Raw genomic sequence first — 26,383 nt, 5'->3', positions numbered from 1 at the left:
TAAGACAGGACTGCAAACAACCCAAGACAACCGTCCACAGATCCGTGATCCTAGCCTCCTTTGAATTTCCTCACAAATTTCTTTCTTCATAAATCTTCCCCATCATTCTTAAAGAAGACTCATTCCTGCGTTCACTAAGATACCAATGGTGTTTGGATTCGCTAGAGGGGCGGGTGAAGTCATAAAGATTAGTGAGTGTACATCCTAAAGCGAAGTGGTCGGCATTCCCCAGACCACCGTAGATGCAGAATGGACTCGTTATTATATTAAATCTATATAAATGAAAAGGAAAAGGATCATGCCCAGTAACAAAAAAAATAATAATAATAAGTATTTATTATGTGTTAATAGATTAAAATCAACTCTGGGAACATACCCTCTGATTCTTACACCTTAGGAAGGAACGCATACTTGTCGTGCGCACTATTAGTTAAAGATGTAAACCTTTCGGGAAGGGTTTACTAAAGCCGGGTGATATTTCGTACGTCGGTCGCTTGCGCTATCCCTATAGATTACCTTTATAAAGTGATATACCTTTTATAATTCAATAACTTTTTTATATAGATTGGTAACTGTGACTGATAAGATCTAATGCATGTTTTACATTACTACTAATACATTTAAACAATAATAAAACTCAGACGCTTGTACTACAATTAATCTGAATTGCGCAATATTGCTTCCCAATGTTTAAGTATTCAAAACTCAGCAATAAAATACAATTCATCATAGTTACGCTTGATAATGTTTTTATAACGCAAATGTTTCCTTAATGAACCAGTCCAAGTGATCAGAACAATTATTTTCATTAATACAGTTTTCGAAATAAAAATGTTCTCCAATTTTTATTTCCAGAGTGAAAAGTATATCCAATGGAATATAATTTTTGAAAAATATTTCTCATTGTTGGATACGGTAAGTATTCATATTTTCAAAATTATATTATTAATGACTGTAATGTTTTCATTCTGCACAGTCCCTGAAAGAAGTAATCTGACAATTTTTATTCCCTTTAATTTTTAAAAACTACAAGGAAGATATGTGATATATTGCCCAATGGCACCATAAGACAATATGGGGCCCCAGGATAGTGTATGAAAGATAGAAAGGAAGAAGAAATGGAAAAATGCTAGAATTTTCTTTGCCTCTACAAACTAAGTTACCAAAATAGCAAGAAATTAAATTTTCAAAAACTGGTCCAAATTTTAGCGCCATCTGCTAAGCCTTGTTTATCACTGAGACACTAACAGGGAGATGCGGTCTTTGAGACCGCGCTCGAAGAAACAGCTGAATTATTTAAAAAAACAGCTGCTGAAATCGGTTGAAAAAGTGCACGTGTATTGAAGGTCACAAAACAGGAAGCTACAGGATCAATTCATTCAATTGAGCTAAAAATAGAATGGGGGTGACAGAAAATCCATCGCTAGCGGTCTCACAGACCGCACGTCCCCAGTTAAGGGTTAAATACTATCCGCCTAAGGTAATCAGCTGATACGAATATCTTATGGTTTGTATTAATTCAATTATATTAATCAACTTTAAATTCGTCAACTTAATTTGTTCTAAGTTTAAGGAATTAAATATTACATAATACATAAATTAGTTCCATGCACAAACAAGTGCGCAATGAATAAAAGCAGAAAATGCATTGGTATGTGAACTAATTTGTTTTATGTAGAATGAAAGTTGCTGATAATCAAGATATTCAATTATTTTTCTTTAGATTATTATAAGGTAAACATAAGTTATCATTATATAACTTCCAATAAGTTACAATAATATAATACCAACTGCTTTTATTGAGATTTTTGTTTTCTTCGGAACACATTATATCTAAATATCTTCTACCACATATTGTACATTTAACTTTTGATTTACAAAAATAGCGTACATGCCCAGGCTTAATACAACGAAAACAAGAACCATTTTTAGTCAGTATAGATTTCTTTTTTTCTGTAGAAGCCTCTCCCATATATGCGTAATTTGTATTTGTATGAGACGCTTCACCAGAGAAAAAAAAAATCTTCGGCTTTGAAATGGCATTATGAAAGCATAACTTGCTAGAATTGTGTTTCTAACTTGATTGTGTTCTATTTTATTTTTTTCTGGGCCATATGGAAATACTAGTGTTTAACCCTCTGGGTGGTTTCATTTTACGTGTGAAACTTTTGAAAAGCGCGAGATGTCAGACTAGTAATGTGTCGTAAAAGCGCATCGGTTTTCCAAACGAGATGCACTGAAAGCGTTAGCCGAATTTTTGCTTTCCCCCAAACGTCATGTGTGGTCAAGAGTCCCTAAGGGTAGGAACAAGTTCCCGCTCATTCAAGTCAAATTTTATTGCTTTCGTTTATATTGTACGGCTACAAAAATCAGAGGGTTTCTAAGAATAGTGAATGGGGAGACTTCAGTTTCTTTTTAACCCCGATCGCTGATATAACACTTTACGAATCCTTGCACAGCAGAATCGTTGAATAAAAATTTCATTATATATTCGGTCTCATTTCATTATATATATATATATATATATATATATATATATATATATATAAAGAGAGAGACAGAGCAGTCAATGTAGGATAAAATTTTCTTCATATTCCCTTATTATTCTTTTAAATAAATCATTGCAATATTTTTGTATCGAGCAATCAACATTTGCAATATGGTAGCATATGTCTAAAATTAGAGTTAATCATAAATAGTTCTGTTAACTGAAATGCATAAATAACAATATAGAACTGATGTACTATATTTTAGAAGAAATGGCATCATCTTCTATTATAATAAAACATACAATTTTTGAGTGCAAATCAGCAAATTGGTTGGACAGCTGAAAAAATATATTATTTTAGAGCCACATAATTGGCTACTTAGGTATTAGTTATCCAGGCCCTAAAACATCTCGTAGCAGTTTTATCAGAATTCAAGATTGTTTATAATTATTATTTCTTATTGAAAAATAGTGGCATCTTCGTTTTTAAATTATTCAAAATAATGAAATATACAATTTAAAACCTTATGAATTGCACCAGTGTAAGTGCATATCAAATATTTTTTATTTAAAATTTAGTTTTGAAGTTGTATACTGTTCTAGTGATTTTAAAGCGATAGTGAAATTTAAAACTATCGACATTTATTACAATATTTTCCTTCATCTATTTCCACCATTTTATGTTAACATTCAATGATATTGTCGTCTACAAAAACATTCAAAGGCAGCTAAAACAAACAAACAATTCTTTTAAGATATTAAGCAGTTGTATTTTATTTCTCATAAATTTCGATACGTTTATAATGTTTAGAATTTTCTTTTAAAAAATACAATGTACATAAATATATTTTTGTTTCTAATTTTCGTCTAATCTGAAAAACTAGTTTGATACTTTTCATTTAAGAAGTTTTAAACTTAATAATTCAAGATATCTTCTACTGTACGATATTTATAAATTACACGTATCACACAACTGGTTTTCGCAGATTTATCACCAAAATTTGATGTAAAAAATTTATTCGAAAGTGTTAGAAATTATGTATTCATATATTTCCCAGCACTCAGAGAAACGGAATTATAAAGAAATGCTGAAAGAAAACAAATAATATCCACCCACAATATAATCCACAAACGTTTATCATCATCATTATTATTATTTCGAAATTGGGAAATCATAGAGAGAAGGCGATCATTGATGACATATCTAATGGATAAAAGTTTTAATATGAAATAAAAATTGGCAGAATCGGTCGAATGGTTGGGGCAGCTTGATCAAAAAAAGGTTTTGGAAAAGGTTTGAAAAGGAATTTTAAATTTCCGCCATATGACGTATCTAGTGAATATACAGCGAAGAAATATATATATATTTAATATTTCTGTTGAAGGAAGGTGATGAGAGAAATGCGATCTCTGATGATGATGTATTTTTGCTTATAAGCTCTCATATAAAGCAAAAATGAATGAAATTGGTCTTGTGGTTGAAGTTGGCGCTGATTGGAATTATATATATATATACGTCGGTGAAATTTTGAAATCATGCGGAAATCTAGTTATTAGCGGATTTGAAAGTATAAAAAATTTCTAACATAGTCAGTAGACTTTTATATATTTATTTATATAAAGTAAATGTTCACTACAGAAAAAAAATCCGATTAAATAGAATTTTATACAAAAGAAAAAATTTAAAAAAAAATTCTTTTAACACCGAACTATGAAAATATTGCAATATGAACTGGGAATTTAAAAGTTAAACACATTTGAGATTCAAAAAGCTATAAACACTAGACTTTAAATGTATTAAGAAATATGTATGGGAATTAAATGCAATTTAAAAAAACATTAAAAAACAGATTAAGAATTAAAAATTTGTAATATTTAAACGTAATAACGTAGATTAAAAAATTCAGCCTTTTTTAGAAACTTGTTAAAATGTTTGGAAAATTTGCATAACAAGTATTTATTTATATAATTGACTTAAAAAACAAACAATTGTTTCTGAAGTTTCAAATTAATATAGCATACTGGATATGGCTTAACCCCGTTTTTTAACCACTTAAACCCCTTTATTAACCTTTTTCAACCTCCTCTCAATTCAATAGCTAGGGTTAAAAAGGCAGAGCATGTACCCTTGGAATCATTCCAGTCAAAGTATTTGAGAGAACTTTTAAATTAATTGCAATTAACTTAAATATAGTCTTATCTCAAATATTAGATGAAACTGGCTGATGGGAAATCTATCTGACCGTGAATGTGTAAACATGATACCCGAAAACAAAAGCAACTAGATCAGTTAAATGTATCATGCAATTTTATCAAAATGTAGATTTATATTAATTTTTTTGAATATAATTTGTAAAAGGATTGATTATCCGTGAGTCTGTCTATTCGTGAGTGTTTGATTAATCATTTAAATTACAAGAAATAAAAATAGATAAATGAAATTTGGTTCTTTGCTTTGACATCATTATTACAAATATGTATCGAATTTTTGCTCCAATCTAAAAGGATAGGAAGACGTACATAATTCATACTTGAATCTATTCAAATGTGCGAAGAAATACTGATACCGCTGCACTCATAAGCATATGCATAGGAGAAAGTAGAGAGGTAAATAATAGCATTGATCTTTACCTTGATTGCAAATCCTTAGATTGCTTTTAACAACAATAATAATAATAAAGTATTGATAAAAATTGTTTTCCAATTTGGACTCCACAACTTTTAAGGTTCATCTTGCTCCAATGTGTGCAGTTTATGAAATTTTGTTCCATAAGTAACACACCCATCAGTAACAAATCTGAGTGAAGTAATGTATAATCCTTTATTTTTCACAAGTAAATAACAGGTTGTGATTTCAAGGTATAACTATGAAAGTTACACTTTTAAATATTCAAAAATAATTTATTGTCTGTGCACCACTGAAGCCTTTATATGCATTATTTTGCATTAGAACGTCTTTAAAAACATGTAATTAAAAATCTTGCTGCACTTTGCATAAGATTCATCAAAAGCTATCTCATTTATCCACTCAGATTTTAGACTTTAATGAAGAATTCTCATTAGCATATTAACAAAAAAATACTGCTTCAAAGAACTGTAAAATAAGAATATAATTTTTGAACTAACTACTTATTTTTTAGAAGTGTTTAGATATCTATAATTTTATCTAAGAAATATATCTCATTTGATAAAATTGAAAAAATATCTTCAGATAGTTTACGATGTTAGGACTTTTACAATGTGATTCGTTTCTTAATATTCCTAACAAAATAAATCAAACCCTAAATTAAATTTATTTTACTATTTGCTTTCATCTACATCAATGTATATTAAGACTAAATATTAATAATTTTCTGAATAGACATAATTCTTAAAAAATGTTTTTATTGTTTCTTTTATGAATTTGAATGAAATTATGCTATTCAGTTCTTTAAAAAAACTTTGAAAAGGAGTCGCATTATAAAAAACGACACATTATTCCAAATTTTTACAAGATAAGAAAAACAATATAATAATCTATTTTATTATAGTCTTTGAAATTTAGACTGCTTTAAAACGCAAAATTCATTTGCATCTGTTTACTTTGTGAAAAATAATTGGAGGTAGAGATTAGCATAAAAATATAAATTTAAATCATAATAATAGTTGAACTAAGAATGAAAAATATATTTAATATTTTAACTATATATCGATAGCAATTTTTCAAATATATCCCTTTCGAGTTGCTAGTACTTCAATGTGATGTTTAATCGCAAGTAAGCACAAAACTGCATTAAGAAAAAATAACTCAATGGAACTTTGAGGCAACGCTTAGATCAAAGAAATCCTATCCCTATCGATATCAAACAAAAACTATTGAAACAAAAAGCAATTTAAATTTAAGGCTACATAGAGCCATTATGGGAGACACAATTGGGGAAATATTCATGTTCCTCTTTCTTGGGCGAGCCCTTTCCTTTCTCATCCCTCATTCCTCCATAACGCCGGCACCATCACAATGCCCTATGCCTAAAGGAATCTTCGGGCTCTCAGATCCTGTGACATCCTTAAATGGCCGTAAAACTTCATTGTGTTGTCTCTCCTCCAATTCATCAAGATGTCGAAACTTGTAGGGGGAAAGAACTACGTTAAAATACGTCGACACCATTTTCGGTTCAGTATAACCCCTACGTGATTTTCCGTCCAAAGCGAATATGCATCGCTCTTTACCCTACGTTAAAATGCGTGCAGTGCACTTTAAAGACATCTATGGGGCTACGTTGAAATACGTGTGGAACCCTTAGAGGGTTAATGGCAGAGATGCTAGCTCGTTATTCTCGCGAACGAAACTAAGTTTCGTTTTTTTTCTTCGGGATCAATTGATTTTGTAGAAAATCAATTAATCTCTAATAAAATAATCCTCTCCAAATTTTTTTTTTAAATTCAAGCATTAAATCGCTTGCGAGTGACTTTAAAACTACAGGATATAATAAAATGCTTTAAGTATCTAAGTTAATTCTTAATGACTTTAAGTTTCTAACATGTGATTGAATTTTACTGAATAACTACTGTTAACTTTTGCATCACTAGAGCGTTTAAATAGGGGAATTTTTAATAACCGATTCATATGAGTATTTAACAAGATTTCTTTTCTGCCGAATCTCTGTTCTAGCAGCGTAACAGCTTTATCAAAATTTTAGCTAGAAATAGTGAAACCTTCTATTGTTTCCAAAGCTCGTCCAGATGAATAGGCTTTCAGTAACAACGTAACAGATTTGTTACAATTTTCACTAAAAATTGCGAAACCTTCTATTGTTTCCAAAGCTCTTCCAGATAAATGGTCTTTCAGATAACAGCGTAACAGCTTTGTTATAATTTTCGGTAGAATTCGCGAAACCTTCTATTGTTTCCAAAGCTATTCCAGATAAATGGGCTTTCAGATAACAGCGTAACAGCTTTGTTATAATTTTCGGTAGAATTCGCGAAACCTTCTATTGTTTCCAAAGCTATTCCAGATAAATGGGCTTTCAGATAACAGCGTAACAGCTTTGTTATAATTTTCGGTAGAATTCGCGAAACCTTCTATTGTTTCCAAATCTATTCCAGATAAATGGGCTTTCAGATAACAGTGTAACAGCTTTGTTATAATTTTCGGTAGAATTCGCGAAACCTTCTATTGTTTCCAAAGCTATTCCAGATAAATGGGCTTTCAGATAACAGCGTAACAGCTTTGTTATAATTTTCGGTAGAATTCGCGAAACCTTCTATTGTTTCCAAAGCTATTCCAGATAAATGGGCTTTCAGATAACAGCGTAACAGCTTTGTTATAATTTTCGGTAGAATTCGCGAAACCTTCTATTGTTTCCAAAGCTCTTCCAGATAAATGGGCTTTCAAGTAACTGAATTTGCTAATTTCATCTAAAGATTTATTTTTATGTATTGAAGTTTCAAAGGTGTTCCACAATGTTAGCCCTTCATTTATAATTCCAGAAAATTTAGTAATTGCAATCTTAGGTAATTTAACATTCAGAGATGGAAATGTGGGGTTCGATTCATGCATCTAATGGTTTGGTGGGGGGTTCGTGAATTCTCTCATTTTGATTCAAATTCCTTCAGTATTTCTTTGCTTTGACTCTACACGTAATGATCTTTTCACGGCATTCTTCGTCTATATCTTTGGGATCTAATAACTTTTCTATATTCAAATCCACCAACTTAAAAGATTCGAATTTTTCGTTTCATTGTTTTATATAAGGTTCAGTTTCAATTTCTTCATTTCTCAGAATTTCAGAATCAATTTTATTAATAAGTTTAATGACTGAAGTTCATAAAATTGCACTTTTTAATAAATAAATGTGTTCAGCATTTTCATGAGCTATTTTTAATGCAGCTATAAATACAGTGCACTCCCGAGTATCCGGTTCGTGACAATCTGGCTTCCATACCATCCGACCTAGTGTTCTTTATCGTAATTCATCCAGGAAGGCAAGGTATTGGATTGGAAACATTGGCAAAAGCATTTGAAGCGGGCGTCTGCTACGGTCCTCCTACGTGTCGTGTGCAAAATACAAGTTGTGACATTAAAAGAGCAGCGTTCTGCTCGTTTTTCATTGTTTCTTCAGTGTGTAACGAACCTCGATTGTTGTTGCTGTTAATTGCACAGTACGCTCAGGATTCGAAAACTGTTTTTTTTTCGGTATTCGTAATGTTTTTTTTAAGTACACTACAGTGAAATGAATAGAATTTACGTTAAAATGTAAACAGTTTACATCCTTTAACTTACTTTTCTAATAATTTTTTTCAGTGAAGTGTATTAACATATACTTCACTGAAAACTAACATATACTTCACTTAACATAACTAAACTACCAGTACAGAGCCTTCTTTTTAACTCGGCACATTATCAGCAACTGCTTCTATGTTTCACCGGGCCCCGGACATGTTCACATTCTACGTGGCTTGAGATGAATGAAGGGATTAGTACTCAATAAGAAATGAGAAAATATGTATTGTAATAGTGAGTTTTGATATATAAACTTTGTCTACTGGTGTTGGTGGGCAAAAAAATGAATTCATAGAAATCCAGCTTCTGGGGCTTTTTTTTTTTTTTTTTTTTTTTTGCTATTCGGCCTGTCCTTACGCCACATTAGCGCGGATACTAAGTGTGCTGTAATATAATCAAAATTCAATATATTATTCAATATTCTCAATATATATCATACATATTTTTAAAGCATAAGCTCTAATCCCGGCAAGCATGTCATGTTAAGAATTTAGATTCTTATTTTATCAGAATAAGAGGGCATATTATTCAAGAAATATAGTATCAAGACTGGCATTCCTTTTCTGTCGTTCTGGGGAGCAGGGCTTTTGTTTCACTATTAGTTAGTTGCAAAAAATCCATTTATGAATTGACTCCATCAAATAATGACTCATCAATAACAACATATATTAATATACATATAATTAATTATTGTATATATAGACTGAGTTTTCGTAGTTTATAGACTCTTATATTAATATTAATATTCTTATAGTAATATTTTCAATAAAAACGATGTTAAAAAATAAAAATCCAATTTTCCGCCTTCAGTTGGAATGGAAGTCAGTATATGTAGAGGGATAACTGATAGTGCATTTCATTCTTCATCACTATAATTATTATGGGAACTCGTAATCAGTTCTTTCTTGCTTACAATACATAATAGCAGCAGGTCATACATAGTAGCAATAAAAATTAATGAAGTAAATGTCGTCTTTAAAAGCGTTGTAGTTTCTAGACTTTCACAAAACTCTTTTGTGATTTCATTCTAATGATGGACATAATTGGTTTATGTCCTGTAAGTTTTATTTTACTTATTTTTCGATATTTTCGGTGTATTTTATAACAAATAGACAAATTAAACTAATGTGCAGTCCTTTTTTCTGGTTTAAAAAATAGATATGGTTGTTATAGTATGACTGATATTGATTTTTACTCCAACCAATACATGAAATAATCGAAATATACCATTTTTCAGATTTTCTTCGTGCTACGTAAGAAACAAAATCAGGTATCATTTCTTCACGTTTTCCACCACGTCGCCACGGCTTGTATAACTCTTTGGTTTGTGACAATTCCTGACCCAGGTACTCTTTTAACCCTTTCAGTTTTCTTTGTCTCATCATTCTTACATTTAATCTGATATCCAGCATTTTGTTTATGGTATAATTTGTTTTTATTTCCATGAATAAGCCAAATGTCTTCGCCTCAACTAGAAAGTCAAAATGTGTTCCAAAAATCTTAAATTGGTTTCAAACCTTACATAAACATTTCCAAGGTCTGCTAATATTAACGATGAATGCGAGTATGTGTCTGTTCCCTACGGACAAAAACATTTTACCTAGAGTGAATTACCTAGAAACATATGTACTTTGGAAGATGGGAATGGGCATTTATGAGACAGTTTTTTTTAAAAATTTGATTAGAATTCTAATGAATTAAAATAAGTTAAATTCTGTATTTCTTCCGCCAAGACTTTAAAATTAGAGCAGAATAAAAATATTTTTAGATCATTTCAAATAGTTCCAATAGTAAACTGTTCAGAACTACTTTCAGATGAAAAATTTTTCTAAATGACATAAATAATATTTTATTTTATTTCAATCAATAAATGAGTTTTTGAAGAAATTATGAAATAATATTTTATTTTTTCACTCAATAAATCCATATCTAAAAAATTATCTAGTCTAAATTTTCTAAAAAAAATGAAGCCTAAAAGTACTTTTGCCCTATGAATCAAATTCAGTAAATTATTCGCTATGCAATATAACTTTTTAAATCAAAAAACTTTTCAATTTTCAGAAACCAAATCTAAGTTATGAAACTCCGAATATGAATAATTTTAGAATAGTCAGCCTCTGGAAAGAGCCTTAGGCTTCCTTTAAAGAAATCTTTAGAGAGTCCTTTAAAAAAAGTGAAAATCAAGCTGTTCTGAAAGCTTTTCGGTATTGCTATATGTTGTGGAGGCCGATGATGTTTCCACAATTGAGATTGGGAAATGAATTAAATAATGCGGTGTAACTAATTAAAATAAACTAAGGAATTGAGGTGTAGCTATAAGTGATGAAACGATGCTTCTATAAAATGGGATTTATTTCTATGAGAAGAGGCATGGAGTCACCCCGCTACCAACGGTAAACATCGCGTTCCGATTTCTAACCAAAACAGTTCTGGCTGGTCATGACCTGAGCAGTTACAAAAAGAAGCAACCCTAGAATGGGAGCTTGCCAACTTGGCGCGTTGGTAGCAAAGTTCTGAACATGCCGCTCCCGTTGAAATATACATTTCAACAATTACATCATTACATTTTTTTTATAAAAACAAGGGAAACAATTAATGCAGTAAATAAATGAAAATAACAAAATGACATTAATAAGTCTTAACAAATACAATTAGTTGCAGTAGCACTGAAAAAGAAAATACAAATAAAATAAATAACAATTAACATTGCAGTTTTCAGACATAAGATTCACCACATGTATTAAAGAGAATCTTACAGATTTCACGGTACACATTTATAAATTAATCTTGTAAGGAGAAATTAGATTTCCAATGGCAAAAGTGCAATTTCAGAAATGGATCGAATTAGATACCAGAATGAGTTTTAACATTTACTACTCTTACTACATTGTTTTTACCATAAAATACATTTACAATTCTACCTAAAATCCATTTACAACATGGCAGATTTTCTTCTTTAAGCAAAACCATGTCACCAATTTTTAAATTTTGGTTCTTAATTATGCATTTATATCTTTGTTGCAAAGTATTTAAATAGTTATTTTGCCACCTTTTCCATATAACTTGTACCATTTTTGATGTTTTTTGCCATAAATTCAATCTATTATTTTCCGTGTTTGTTAAATTAGGTTCAATAATATATGTGATTGGCCGAGCAATGAGAAAATGTCCTGGTGTCAGAATTTCCAGATCGTCCATGTCACTAGACAAAGGAGTAATAGGACGGGAATTCAAAATTCCTTCTATCTGATGCAGAATAGTAAAAAATTCCTCATATGTTAACTTTGAAACTCCAACAACACGTTTGAAATGGTATTTGAAGGATTTGACACCTGCCTCCCATAAGCCACCAAAGTTAGGTGCTCTGGGGGGAAGATATTTCCATTGAATGCTCTCCTCCGATAAAAAAATTAGATAAATATTCATCATGTTTAGTTACCATAAGAGCTAATCTCTTTAATTCAGAATTACCACTTACAAAATTCTTACCATTATCACTAAATTGCGATTTACCTCGTCTTGAAAAGAACCTTTTGAGGCATGCAATGAATAATTCGGAAGTTAGATCAGAAACAATATCTAAGTGAATACCTTTAGTAACCATACAGATAAATATAAAAATATAAATTTTATATGAACCTTCCCTTTGACCTTTATACTTTATGAAAAATGGTCCACAGAAGTCGATACCTGTGCAGTTAAAAGGCGAATTTACATTCACACGCTCTTTTGGCAAATTGCCCATAATTTTTTAATTAGTCAAAGGTTTTGCTTTGAAACAGGTAATACAACTGTGAGCAATTTTTCAACAAATATTCTTTCCATTTAAGGGCCAGAATTCTCTAGAGAACAATACAATAAATTTTGAGGCTAATATGCAAATTTTTCAAATGAAAATACATAACAAAAATTTTTGTTAAATTACTTTTGTCAGGTAAAATAACTGGATGTCTCTGGTCAAAATTTACACTGCTGTGTTGAATACGACCTCCTACTCTCAAAATTCCATCTTCATCAATAAAGGGATTTCGATTTTTAATCTTACCTGTGGGTTGTTTTCCGTAAAGAAGTAACTTTATATCACCCTGAAATGCAATTTCTTGCACAGTTTTAAACAAGAATGATTTACCTCTTTGTAATTCTACTGTAGAAAGAGGTCTATGCAACCTATTCTTAGGATTTATTAAATTGTTACAAAACCTAAAAAGAAAACATACAATACGAATTAACTTAGAATATTTGTTAGTAATACATGAAAGTAAATCTAAAAAATGTAGCATCCACACTTTAAGTCAGAGTCTTATTAGTCTCTCCTTTCAGTTCATGAAAATATTCCTCATCAGTAAGAATGTTACTTTCATCACTAAGTTCAACAGTAACTTGTTGAAGAAACTGTGGACCATTAAACCACAAATGATTGTTCATAAGTTCATGAGGAGTCATACCACGTGAAATAATATCAGCAGGATTTTCACAAGTTTTTACATGATGCCAGTAAAATTCGTTCGTCAGCTCTTGGATGCGGGAAATTCTATTTGACACAAACACCTTAAGCAGATGCGATGAAGTATTAATCCAGGCAAGCCTTATAGTCGAATCTGAGTAGAGGCAAATTTGATATATTTTCAGGTTAAGAGATGACACAGTTTTAGAAGCGAACTTAGCAAGAACCTCAGCAGTGCAAACCTCAAGACGAGGTATTGTCATCACCTTCATTGGAGCGACTTTTGATTTGCTGCATAGTAGGGAAACTTTCACATGATTGAGTATAGTAACACAACGAAGATAGATGACTGCACCATAAGCATCTTTCGATGCGTCAACAAAACAATTTAGTTCAACTTCCTTGATGGAATCAGTTAGAATGCAACGTGGAATTTGCATTTTTGTAATATCCCCTAAACAATATCTGAATATGCCCCATTCGCGTTTTTCCTGATGTGTTAATTCTTGATCCCATTCAATTTTGTGTAGCCACAATCTCTGGAGGAAGATCGTTGCCTTTACTATCACTGATCCTAGAAGACCAAGTGGGTCAAAAAGCTCGCTTTGTAGGAATGCTAGTTGATGGAGTGACATTGAAACTAAAACAATCTTCTTTTGGGTTCCATCTCAAACCAAGTGCTTTAATTATATTTTTATCAAAATCACCAAACTGATAACCTTGATCTTCAGATGGAATAGATTCTAAAAGCATTTGATTGTTTGCGCACCATTTGTACAAATTCATGCCACCAGCTTTTAGAAGAGAAATCAATTCTTGCTGTAATTTTATTGCAGTAGAAACATCATCTGCACCAGACAGAACATCATCAACATAGAAATCTTTTAAAGTTACAGCAAATGCAAAAGGAAATTTGTGTTGTTCATCTATTGCTAATTGGTTTAGTACTCTCGTAGCTAAGTAGAGAGCAGATTTGGTGCCGTATGTAATTGTAAAAAGCTTATAAAATGAAGGTTACTAAAAACTCCCAGTTTTCCAAAGAATGCACTGAAAATTACACTGCTCAGGATTAATCCAAATCTGCCCGTACATTTTCTTGACATCAGCAGTAAATGCAACCTTATGCTTTCGGAATCTCAATAAGATTGAAAACAAGTCATCTTGAACAACACCTCCTTTTAGCAAACAGTTATTCAAGGATACACCTGAAGTAGATGCAGCAGAGGCATCGAAAACTACACTTAACTTTGTTGTACTACTATCAGCTTTGTAAACGCCGTGATGAGGCATGACATATTTTACATTGTCACTATTATCTAATTTTTGCATATGACCCAATTGTTCATAATCTTTCATAAAATTTCATTTTGCAGTTTGAATGGAATTGCCTAATTGCATATTCTTACTAAGAATAAGGTTAACAATATATTTACCTTGCTCATCCCTACGATAAGTTTGCACGAAATTTTCTTCGCATGCTAATTCTTCTTTATTTTTAGATATAGGTGTATCTATAATATTTTCGACTTCCCAAAATTTCTTTAACAAATTATCTAAATTATCGATTTGAGAAATTGAACCACAATGCTGTGATTCTTGTTTACCTTGAATTGCTCCACTTAGTGTATGCCCAAATACAGTTTCTTGCAAAATTAACTAATTATTTATATCAAATCTATTTTCTTTTAAGATACTTAAGAATATTTCTGCCCCTATTAATATATCCACTTTTTGGGGGGAAAAGAATTCCGGATCTGATAATTTGATGTATGGCGAAATTTCTATTCCTTCTAAATCAATAGATGTGGATTAGATCTGTGATTTTCGGAATGACTAAGAAATCTAGCGTTGCAGTAGAAGAAACATCAGAGTTCAAAATAGTGGAGGTACTTTTTCTTTTCACATTAAGAGTAGTATCGGAAATCCCCGATACTGGAACATTTATTTTTTTCTTTCTTTAAACGAAGTGCATTAGTGAAATCAGATGTCATCAAATTACACATGCTTCCAGAGTCCAATGAAGCCCTACCCTTTCTGACAGTTCCGAAATGATCCAAAACATAAAAAGTGCCGTAGCTAGAATCACTCTTTTCTTTTGCGTAACGAAACAGGATGTCAGGGGGAAAGGGTTGCACAACGAAGAGGGGTCAGAATTTGAGACTGTTGGAGTCGGCCTTGAATTCATTGAAGATGAGTCATCATTTTCTGTCGACACCTACATCCGGTGTAATAAAGTATGATGCTTTGCTTGGCAAGTGAAACAAGAGTGTTTCGATTTGTATTGAGCAATTATGTGAGAACCTAAGCAATTTAAACATAAATGTTTTTCTCGTACAGTTTCATATCGCCTTTTCGGGGAGAATTGCAAAAACTGATCACATTTATACAATGGATGATCGGCGTTTCTACACAGTATACAACACTTGGGATTATCCGATGACTTAACAAATAGACATCGTGCTTTATTTTTCTGTTCACTAACATCCGAATATTTAGATTTGTTTGGAATATTGTGTCCAATGGCATTTAAAACTTGATATCTTCTTTCTAAAAATTCTATGAAATCATCAAAATCAGGAACTTCCTTGTTTACTAAGAAAAGTTCGAACAGCTTTCGAGATTCGCGGTCTAACTTTTGCAAAATTATATTTATTAAAATAGCATCTGAGAATTCATTACGTACACATTTTAAAACATTTAATGTTCTTAAATTCTTAAGAATACAATCTATTAAATTGCGTAAGTCCATCGCGGATTCATGAACAATTTTTTTTCTTGATTAATTATATTTTTGATGTGGGTGTCTACAATTACGCGTTTATTTTCCAATATTTCTACTAAAGCTTTAAGAAGGGAATCATATGTATCTTCAGAATTTTCTATCTATTTTGCATCATTTCTCAAACATGAATGTAAACAGCATCACTCTTGGTTTTCAGTTAAATTGGGATTATCATTTATTAAATTTAGGAATTGTTGCTTAAAGGAATTCCATTCTTCCATTTTACCGTTAAACAATGGAAGAGGTATTTCTGGTAATCTAATTGAAATAGCTTTATCTATGGACTCTTTAAAAATAGCACCATTTGTAGAATTAGAAACAGAAGTAGATTTGAGATCATGTAAAATGGATTTGAGGCTTGCCTCTGTTTTTAAAATTTCATCCTCTAGTTCGGATAGACTAGATTCCACTTGATCGAAGTCATTGTCCGACACAGTCCTATAATATTCGTTTCTCAGTTCTTCAAATCTTGTACTTGTTCTCGAAAGAATATCCAGTTGGGTAATCACTGTCGATTTAGTTAAATTTTCTCCTTTCAATGAATGTTCGCAGTTTTGTCAACTGTCCTCTAATACTTCCTTTTTTTCTATTCAAGACAACTAAATCACTTGCCATAACTAATTTGGATGGATATCAAATTGAAATCCAGTGCGCTCGGCTTCGACGGACCAAAAATGTTTTGGAGGCCGATGATGGCTCCACAATTGAGATTGGGAAATAAACTAAATAATGCGGTGTAACTAATTAAAATACACTAAGGAATTGCAGTGTATCTATAAGAGATGAAACGATGCTTCAATAAAATGCGATTTATTTCTATGAGAAGGAGCATGGAGTCACCCCGCTACCAACGGTAAGCATCGCGTTCCAAGTTCTAACCAAAACAGTTCTGGTGGGTCATGACCCGCGCAGTTACGAAAAGGAGCAACCCTAGAATGGTCGCTTGCCAACTTGGCGCGTTGGTAGCAAAGTACTGAACACTATATATCTTAAAAACTTAGATGAAAATGGCCAAAATTTGGAATAATAGAACTTTAGGTCTTCCTCCTTTAATTAGCAAAAAAAAAAAAAAAAAAACTTTTGTGAATTTTTGTTTAAAACTTTTTAAAGTGCGAGTTCAAAAATCTTTGAGAAATATAAAATGTACTTATATTATTACGAATATATAATGTTACTTCTCAGCACAGTAAGAAAAACAGGTTTAGGGATAGTTTTGATAGATGCTGAAATCATGCGGAAGCAATAATTCCTGGCCTTGGAGGCAAACTTGGCGATTTTCAGATTCCAAGATCTGAAATAATTTTGGCGTAGGTCCATTAAGAAGCGATGACAAATAGTCTTTTTAAAATCTTCTTTGTTCTGTCACGAAAACTATAAAAATTTGGGAAAGACAGCTGAAGTCGGTCAATTACTGAGATTGCATCGAGTCGCGTATTGAGCCACTAAACTATATTGAGTTAGGCGATGAGTCATGTAGTCTGGAGAAGTTGTAACAAGAGAGAGTAGTTGAGTTTTTTCTGAGTGCTTTGTACTGTTATAGTTGTTTACTATCGAATTGCTGCTAATTTAAGCTCTGTTCTATTGTACGATTCTGCTGTGTTTTGTTGTCTTTGCGCTCGTGTCTTTCTATAGAATAAAGGACCGTTCTTTGTTCAAATGTTTCACCGTACAACCATTCCATTCTACCGTTAATTTTGCAGATTTCAGATTACATTTTCTGTAATAATATCTAAAAAATGGAAGCTCTCATTTAACGTTAAAAATTAAATTTTCTATTGCTTATAACTTATCAACAATTTATTTAACGCTGTAAATTTTTATATGCATTTAGATATGGAATCAAAATTGGTTGTTACAGTTCGAAATTAATTGAGTTTGAATAAATCTAAGTATGGAAATGATTCCATGGAAATAAATTTCGCACACTTATAGAAAATATATTTCTAAGTGACAGGAATTAACGATTTTATTGTGCGGCAATTAATTTCGGAATAAGAAGCAATTGCCTGAATGCTTTTCGATGCACTGTGGAACATGAATTTCTGGACAGTGTTTTGAGAATTCAAAATTATTAATATTCTGAATTTGTCTCATATTTATAGCATGTATTGCCTTTTGCATTAAGCTTTTCTTGTCGTTGATGCTGTATTACGCTTCAAAGGGATGTAAGAATTAATAACTAAAAATTGTAGTAGTCCGCACAATATAGTGATAATTGCTCATCTTTTCATTTCAGCATTCTTTATCCTCATCACCATACTTCTGAATACGTTGGTACACGTTATCATGTACTTTTATTATGGCTTATCAGCTTTTGGGGAGTCCATAAAGAAATATTTGTGGTGGAAAAGATATCTCACACTAATACAAATCGTAAGTGTCTCCAAGATATATTTATATTCATTAATGTATTTGATTTTTAAAGAAACGTGTTGAGTTTGATTGATAAAATAATACTCTTCATTAACATGAATCGATCATTAGTTTTACTATTAGAATAGTTTAATCACTTGAGTTTCATGAACCTTAAAAACAACTTGTCAAAACATGCCTGGTAGCTCATTGGCGCTTTACAATTTTCGTCTTTGAAAATGCCGATCGATGCAATGTACACTCCTGCTCAAACAATAAGGAACAAACACGAAAAAATGAGGTACACAAGCAAATCAGTGAATAAAACACACACAATTTACATGTGAGATAGAGGTTGCATCGCCGAATGAAAATGAGTAATCAAAATTAACTTAAAACGCAATCCCGCAGTCACACCTTAACACCTTAAAAAGGGGATTGTCGGACGTATGTTTCAGTTCACAAGCAGAGACAATTCCCAGAAATACGATATAACTAAAGAAGAAATCATGGATAGAAGAAATAATTGCCTAATGAGATGCGGGGGGGGCTGTTAGTTTGTTGCAAGCTGGTGTAAGACAATCTGCCGTTGCAAGAGAGCTGAATGTGCCTCGTAGTGCCATCCATAGACTGTAAAAGCATTATCAAAGGGATCAAAACACCAGTTGAAGACATATGTCTGTTCATCGGACAACATCATATCGTCAGACGATCGCTACCTGTTGCAATGCGTCAGGCGCCGGAGGACAATAACAGTGCGACAGCTGGCGTCGCAGCTCTCGCCTGCTGTAGTAAGGCCATATTGCACCAAAGTGTGCCGCACAGACTCCATGAAAGCTTATGTTTGCACGATGACCTCTCATTTGTGTGCTTTTGTCCCCAGCGCACTTCAGAGTGCGGTTGCATTGGGCCGTCACAGTTGGCCACAGTTCGCGGTGGGACCACGTACTCTTTACGGAAGAGTCTCGATTTAACATCCAGAACGATTCCCGAAGGGCAATGATATGGCGAGAGTCAGGCACACGCTATCGGGATCCAAACAACGTCGAAAGGGACCGTTACAAAGATGGTGATTTACTTATCTGGGCAGACATAGCAGTGAACACGTTTGCCGACCTCCCCGTGTTCGAAAGGGATTCTATCTCAGCAGTCCGTTACCGCAATGAATTCAGCTGTTTGCAAAGAATGACTAGGTAGAATATAAAAGAAGGATTTTAATGGTTAAGATAAATACACAAAATTAATATGTAGAATCAAATTTAGAATGTCCTACATGTGATGTATAATAAATGTCTTCAACAGACAGATAACTGATTGTGATGGAATTTCAAGACAATGAAATGTTTAATAAAAACGCGCTTCTGTTAGTGCAATGAAAAATAGAAAATACACAAAAGTAGAAGGTATATGTGTGCCTTAATCTGAGGTTGAAAGAAAAGTGAAAGTGGTAGGGATCTCAAAAATCATTCAGTAAATTGGAATTATAATTTCATTAATAATGAAATTAAATTTTCAATGGATGCTTTCATGTTTCCATTCTTGTAGTCATTAAAGTTTTTTTTCAGATTTTTCAGAGAAAAATACATTTTTTTTTTCTTTAATGCTCAGCCATATTAGCTACTAATATATTACCTAATTCATACTTTCAATTATTAGAGAATGTTCTAAACAATTTTTTTCTAAATTCGCTTGCAGATGGCGCCTCTGCATAGAAACAAAACTTTATTAAAATCAATTGTTTAGCTGATTTATTATTATTTGTAAAAATATTAAAACATTATTTATAAAAATATTGAAATATTATTTGTAAAAATATTAAAATGTTATTTGTAAAAATATTTATAAAATATATTATACAGATATTATTTGTAAAAATATTATTTTAATTTATAAAAATATTAAAATATTGCATTAATAGCAGGAACACACATCTGCACAAGATTTCAAAGCTTCAACAAATTAGAAAGAAAGTGAAAAACCATTTACAAAATTTTATTTCTGTAAACATGAAATAAGTCAAGTTAATCAAAAGTGTGTAAAATAAGTGACGTTTTAACTCCCAACTTCCTCGAATCTTCCTATTAATGAATTCTAGACTAAATATATTAAATGATTATATAAAAGCCCAAACATTCTCAGTTATTATCATGACATCTATCTTTAAAAGATTATTCACTTTTAGAAACAGCGGATGCTAATGTTTAATTTATTTATTTCGTATAAAAGAAAGTAAAATCTAAGGAACGTAATAAGGTTTTCATTGGATAGTTTTGTTTCTCCAGAACTTGTTCACATTCCCCCAGATGAAGGCATCATCCAGCTTTTCTCCTACTGCATAGAAATCATGGACTTTGAGCAATGCTTGAAGGTCACGAATGCTAAAACTTTTATTTTCCGACTCACGCGTGCATCATACCACATTGAAGAAAATCGAATACACATTTTTTCCCACTGAAATTTTTTTTAAACCAAAATTTGATGCAAAATTATAATTTTAGTTGCAAGACCGTCTACCGAATTTCATTTATATAAGTCGTTTGCATTTTTGAGTTACTGCATTACAGGAATGCCAATGTACAGATCGACAAACGATCAACCCCTAGATAGATTTGATTCAAAATTCGATAAAAATTTATAATTCAGATGATAAAATTCTGCAAAAAATGTTCATTGCCTAGCCATTTGATTTATGTTATTATCGTGTTGATGTGCATTCGGATAAACAGATAAACTTCTTGTGAATAGATTTATCTCAGAATCTCGAGTATCCCGTTCGTGATTATCCGGCTTCCGTACTATCCAGCCTCGTTTTCCTTTATTGTAATCAAATGAGGAGGGCAAGATTTTCATTTACAACTTCGTCAAGGCATTGGAAACGGGTGTCTGTTACGATCCTCCTATGAGTCGTGCGCAAAATACAAGTTGTGACGAGAAAAGAGCAGCGTTCGGCTGGTTGGTTATTATTTCGTCAGTGTGTAATGGATTTTAATTGCTGCCGCTGTTCCCGATTATAGATGCACAGTGCGTTCAACAGTCGTAAATTGTTCTCGCAGTGTCTTAATGTTTTTTTTAAGTGTACCACAGTGAAAGTTTTAAAATGGGTAATAAACAAAAGAAAAAAAGTTGCAATGACTTTGGAGGAGAAATTACGCGTTATACAGTGAATAGATTCTGGTATAACAGCAAAACCAGTACTTGCTTCAATGACTTACCTGGCCATGTTCAAATTCTACTTTGCTTGAGGAAAATGGTGGGCTTAGTATTCAATAAGTGTGAGAATATATATTACAACCGAGTGTCTTGGTATAAAAACTTTGTCTTCTGGCATTGGTGGGCAAAAAAATGAGCTCATAGAACTACAGCATATCCTACCTTTTTGTTATCCGGTCTGCCCTTCCGCCACATTAGACCAGATACTCGGGTGTGTACTGTATATAAAAAAGCTAACTTTCATTCGGGACAGCCCGATACAGACAGATATTTTCTTAAAATTTGACAGAAATTCAAAAATTTATTGTAAAGACCATATATTAAATTTCATCCATCTACCTCAAAGCATTTTTTTTTGTCACAGATAGATAGATAAACGGATATATCGACATTTTTCAAAAATATGTTTTTCGAATTCTGAGAGGTCTAAAACTTGGTGATTCGTCGAAATCTCAGATTCAAATATTTTGGCGATTACAATACTTTCTCCATATTTTCATATACCTGAAAGTGAAAGTCCTTTAGTGATTTATTCCAAAGTAGGATTTTACCATCTCTTTTCTTTCGTAGTATATGCAGCTTTTAATATGCATGTGTTATAACTTGTTTTGACTGATACAATAAAATTCAGGACTTTCAGTCTTACCGGATAACAAGTTGAATTTTTTTAAAAAAATATGTTTTCCTCATTAGTATTTAATACTCTAAAGAGTAAATGATTTAGATGAACAAGGTGATCTTCTAAGACAAATAGTTTGAGAAAAATCGATAAATATTTTGCAATGTCCACATTCTGAATTTCATCTGTCTATCTCAAAGCATTTTTGAGTTAATGTGTTCACAGGCAGCAAAACATAATTAAAAAAAATGTATTTTACAAAATCAGTTAGATCTGAGACAGATACATTTGGAAAAATTTGGAGATCGAATTTTTCCCATTTACTATAATTTCTCTTTTTATACTTCATGTATGAAGTAGCAGATATATAATAAAGCATGTAAGATATAATACAAATGACTTAACTTTTGAGATAATAATTTATTTACCCGCAGATTAATGTTTTCTTGCTGCTACATCAGGCTGTATCAAGGAATGTACCAGATTTTTATTTGTTACTTCTTCTTGCTCTTTAGTATATTTCAAGTCAGCTTCAGTCCTGTTTAGTATATATTCATAAGCCGTTATATCATCATTAAAGTTACTTGATTCTTCTTTAAGCTTATTGTCGGCGCTGCCGAGCTTTTTTAATTTTTATTTCTCATCAGAAAAATTAATAAGGCAAAGACTGCCCTTTTAGTAAGTAAATGTAAACGAAAATAATTGGTATGACACCATATTTAAATTTTTTTTGACAACATTTAATTGACGTAGGACGAAACATAACACACAGGAACACTATAACAAAATTTAGCACGAGAACATCATAGAGCTCCGAACATCCATCTTTTTTTCTCTCGGCACCGTCTCTCCCACGATTCTCCTTCTTCCCACTCTTCCCTTCAGTTCGTTTTCTGATTCTAATCATCAGCAGCGCCCTCACACTTATCCCTACTGCTGTTTACAAGTTCAAGTATTTCATTGATTCCTTTATTCATCAGCCTCTTCCTGTGCAGCGTCCTCATATCTCTCAAGTATGAAAGAATTCTACCCATCAAACCTATATTCCCTACCATAGTGATTTCATACGTTTGGAATCTCCAGTGGCACTTGCCATACACCTCCTAGGTTATCGCGTGCCATTAAATTTTCCTTTTTTGCTAATGTCAAAGCAACCACTCACTAAATCAGGAGTGGGAAATAAATCAATCATCTCCAGTGGCACTTGCCATACACCTCCTAGGTTATCGCGTGCCATTAAATTTTCATTTCTTGCTAATCTCAAAGCAACCACTCACTAAATCAGGAGTGGGAAATAAATCAATCATCTCCAGTGGCACTTGCCATACACCTCCTAGGTTATCGCGTGCCATTAAATTTTCATTTCTTGCTAATGTCAAAGCAACCACTCACTAAATCAGGAGTGGGAAATAAATCAATAGCGATCGACCGCTGGACCATCAAGACTTTTTGGAGAGACCGCCTTTAATAAGATCTTAGACGCGCATACTAAAGGAAACATATTTATGGAACACTGATGTAAGTTATACACATATATAAATTATATACACTGATATAGTATATTATATATTATCTATCTCTTGTTAAAAACTAAGTTTTCTCCTTCAAAATAAGATAATTTTAAAAGCACGAAGTTCAGAACCTAAGAATAACTCTTGGAATCTAATGTTTCTAATCTAATTGTTCTATCTAATCTAGAATCTAATTGTTGTTTAGTGCTACCTACCTGTGTGAATCTGTAGTTTCAACGATGAATATAATAAAGACAACAAATGGTTCCCGTCTCACAGACGACCATTTAGAATCTAGTGCAAGATTGGCAGTTAGTAATTATATACCGAGATATTCAAGACTGGCGGACAGAATGGAGACTTAGTATTCTACTAACTATAGCTACAAGAATTAACTTTAGATGAAAATGATTTATTTTCTAATGTATTTTGAATTATTTGATATTAAATGCATCATTTGATATTATTATATTTGTGGCTATTATTATTATGTTTGTAGTTATGTAGATAAACACTTATTACGTAATCATTTTTAAGTTATAATAAATATTGTAGACCTTTTTATTTTTTTTCAGCTCACAGCCGCTACGCGATTGGGTGGACCACAACACCTTGCAAAAATTAGAAGTAGCAAGTACCCTGTAAAAGCATGCCCACCTCTGCACTAAATAGTCGATGATCTAACGAAAACCTGCTTTTCTATGATTTCTAAATATGTTATCAAAAGATAATTAAAACGGAATGTTGGATAATGAAATTCCACTGTAAAGGGGCAGTAGAACAAATGCAACAATTTAATTAATACAGAATTAAATAAATCTTTTATCCGAAAGCTAACCTTGTTTGCATAAAGGGGACAGTGGACTGACTCTATTAGACACTTTTGGGAATTATTCAGTTAGGGTTATGAAAGTCTTATGCATATCGATTAAAATGTAAATAAGTCAAATTTAAAAAAAAACATTTTAAAATGAAATATATTATTTTTAAAAATGCAAAAGATATATACTTTTTTAAAATTTTAAAATATTCCAGGCGACTTAAATTTTTAATTTTTTTCTATTTTTTTATTATTATTACCCAATGTAAATTTCTGGAACAAAACTATATATGATTTTGTAATTCCAATTAAAAGCTAATTTTTTAGAAATATTTTTATGCACACTTACTGAATTTTCATAGGAATTATGTTTTCCTGAATTCAATTTTCGTTCAAAAATTAAGACATCTGGAATATTTCAAAGATATTTAAATCTAATTACAATATAATTTTGAGAAAAGTCATTAAGATATACTTTTTTATTCTTAATCCTTCAAGCAACTGCTTTATAGAACAATACATTTTTATAACACTATTTTAGTTGAACAAAAACATACACTTTGGTGATAATTATACGTTTTCGTATAATTTTTGCTTGTTTCTATGTCCACTGTCCCCTTAAAAGAGAATAATGATTTCAAGCTACGATTGATTAAAAAAAAATACAAAAATACGTGGATTAAAAAATGGCCCTATTATCAAAAGATTCGCCCAAATATTGATACTTTCATACATATGTTTCAAATTTTCTTTGAAGACCCTCCTTAGTCTAGAGATGGTTTGAATTTTCTTTGAAGGAAGAAATAGTGCCCAGCAATGTCTAAACAGTCACACTTCAAAGATTCTTTGCTTGGGATTTCAGCATCTTCGAAGGAGAAATTCGTTGGACAAGATCTCCTAATGCAACGGACTTAAGTTTTTGTTCCCTGCTTTCCCCCTTCACGGAAAATACGATTTAAAACACAGTGGTCTTCATCTCAATCTTAATTTGAAATAATTCCTGACTAAGGAGTAGCTTTAAAGAAGACTGAAGCCTCGTATCTCATTGCAGTGACTGATTCCTGGAAATGACAAATGCCTCAATGTTCATAACGACTATGCCAATTATTAACTTTGTTTTGGCATAACTTTTAATGCTGAATTCATTTTATTCTCTATTTTTGTCTTCTTTTTATAGTCAGTCATCTGAGCTTGAAAAACAAATCGTCCCTCGTAAAATACAAATAAACATATAGCAGAACGAACATGCAATTTTCTTTCATATGCAGCAGTTGCATTACTTTATCTTCTCTTTTGGATAATAGATGGCGATGTCTGATTAGGTACGCATCAGACAGTGCATTGCGATTGTAATTAATGAGATGAGATTCTGTGTTGTTAAGGTGTGCGCGCGTTAATAAATTGTCATGTCTTTCTTGTTTGTGTGAAATGTGATCGTTAAAGAAATGTTCCCGAAAACATACGTCCTCTTGCTTCCATTGCACGGATCATAATGATCGTCATTCCGCCACACATCTAAGAATTATTTCATATTCTTCAGACAGAATGTGAAATAATTCTTATAGACTTAGTGTTTTGATGTTGCTAATATTCGAAAAGTGTCAAGTGTTTAATGTGTTTCAAAAATGAAAGAAATCTCTTTTTTTTTTTTTTTCAGGTGCAATTTCTTCTAGTACTTTCGTATATGACGATATCCTTTGGAACCGGCTGCGAGAAGGTGAAGACTCTAGAAGTTGTTTATTCGGCTTTCGTCATCACCATGCTTGTGCTCTTTATCAACTTTTATCAAAAATCCTTCAAGAGAATGAAGCTTGAATGACAACACCAATAAATATGTTACTCAATTAAATCATCCCTGATAAAAACTTTCCATTTCCTTAAATAAATTCCTTCTG

At 32.0% G+C, this 26,383-nt stretch overlaps 1 protein-coding gene across 1 annotated transcript in view; it reads left to right on the top strand.

The window, feature by feature from the left end:
• The window catches only part of LOC129961729 (elongation of very long chain fatty acids protein 4-like), a 66,470-nt gene extending 40,087 nt beyond the window's left edge, over window positions 1–26,383 (top strand). The window contains exons 5-8 of the mRNA XM_056075277.1: window positions 856–915; window positions 9,988–10,096; window positions 18,213–18,349; window positions 26,146–26,383. Of these exons, the coding sequence (XP_055931252.1) occupies window positions 856–915; window positions 9,988–10,096; window positions 18,213–18,349; window positions 26,146–26,307 (468 nt within the window). The 3' untranslated portion in view covers window positions 26,308–26,383. The remainder of the gene's footprint in view (window positions 1–855; window positions 916–9,987; window positions 10,097–18,212; window positions 18,350–26,145) is intronic.

This window comes from Argiope bruennichi, chromosome 2, assembly GCF_947563725.1.
Source record: "Argiope bruennichi chromosome 2, qqArgBrue1.1, whole genome shotgun sequence".
NCBI classification, from domain to species: Eukaryota; Metazoa; Arthropoda; class Arachnida; order Araneae; family Araneidae; genus Argiope; species Argiope bruennichi.
The sequence above is the reverse complement of the archived record's forward strand: the minus strand, read 5'-3'. Positions and strand labels throughout refer to the sequence as shown.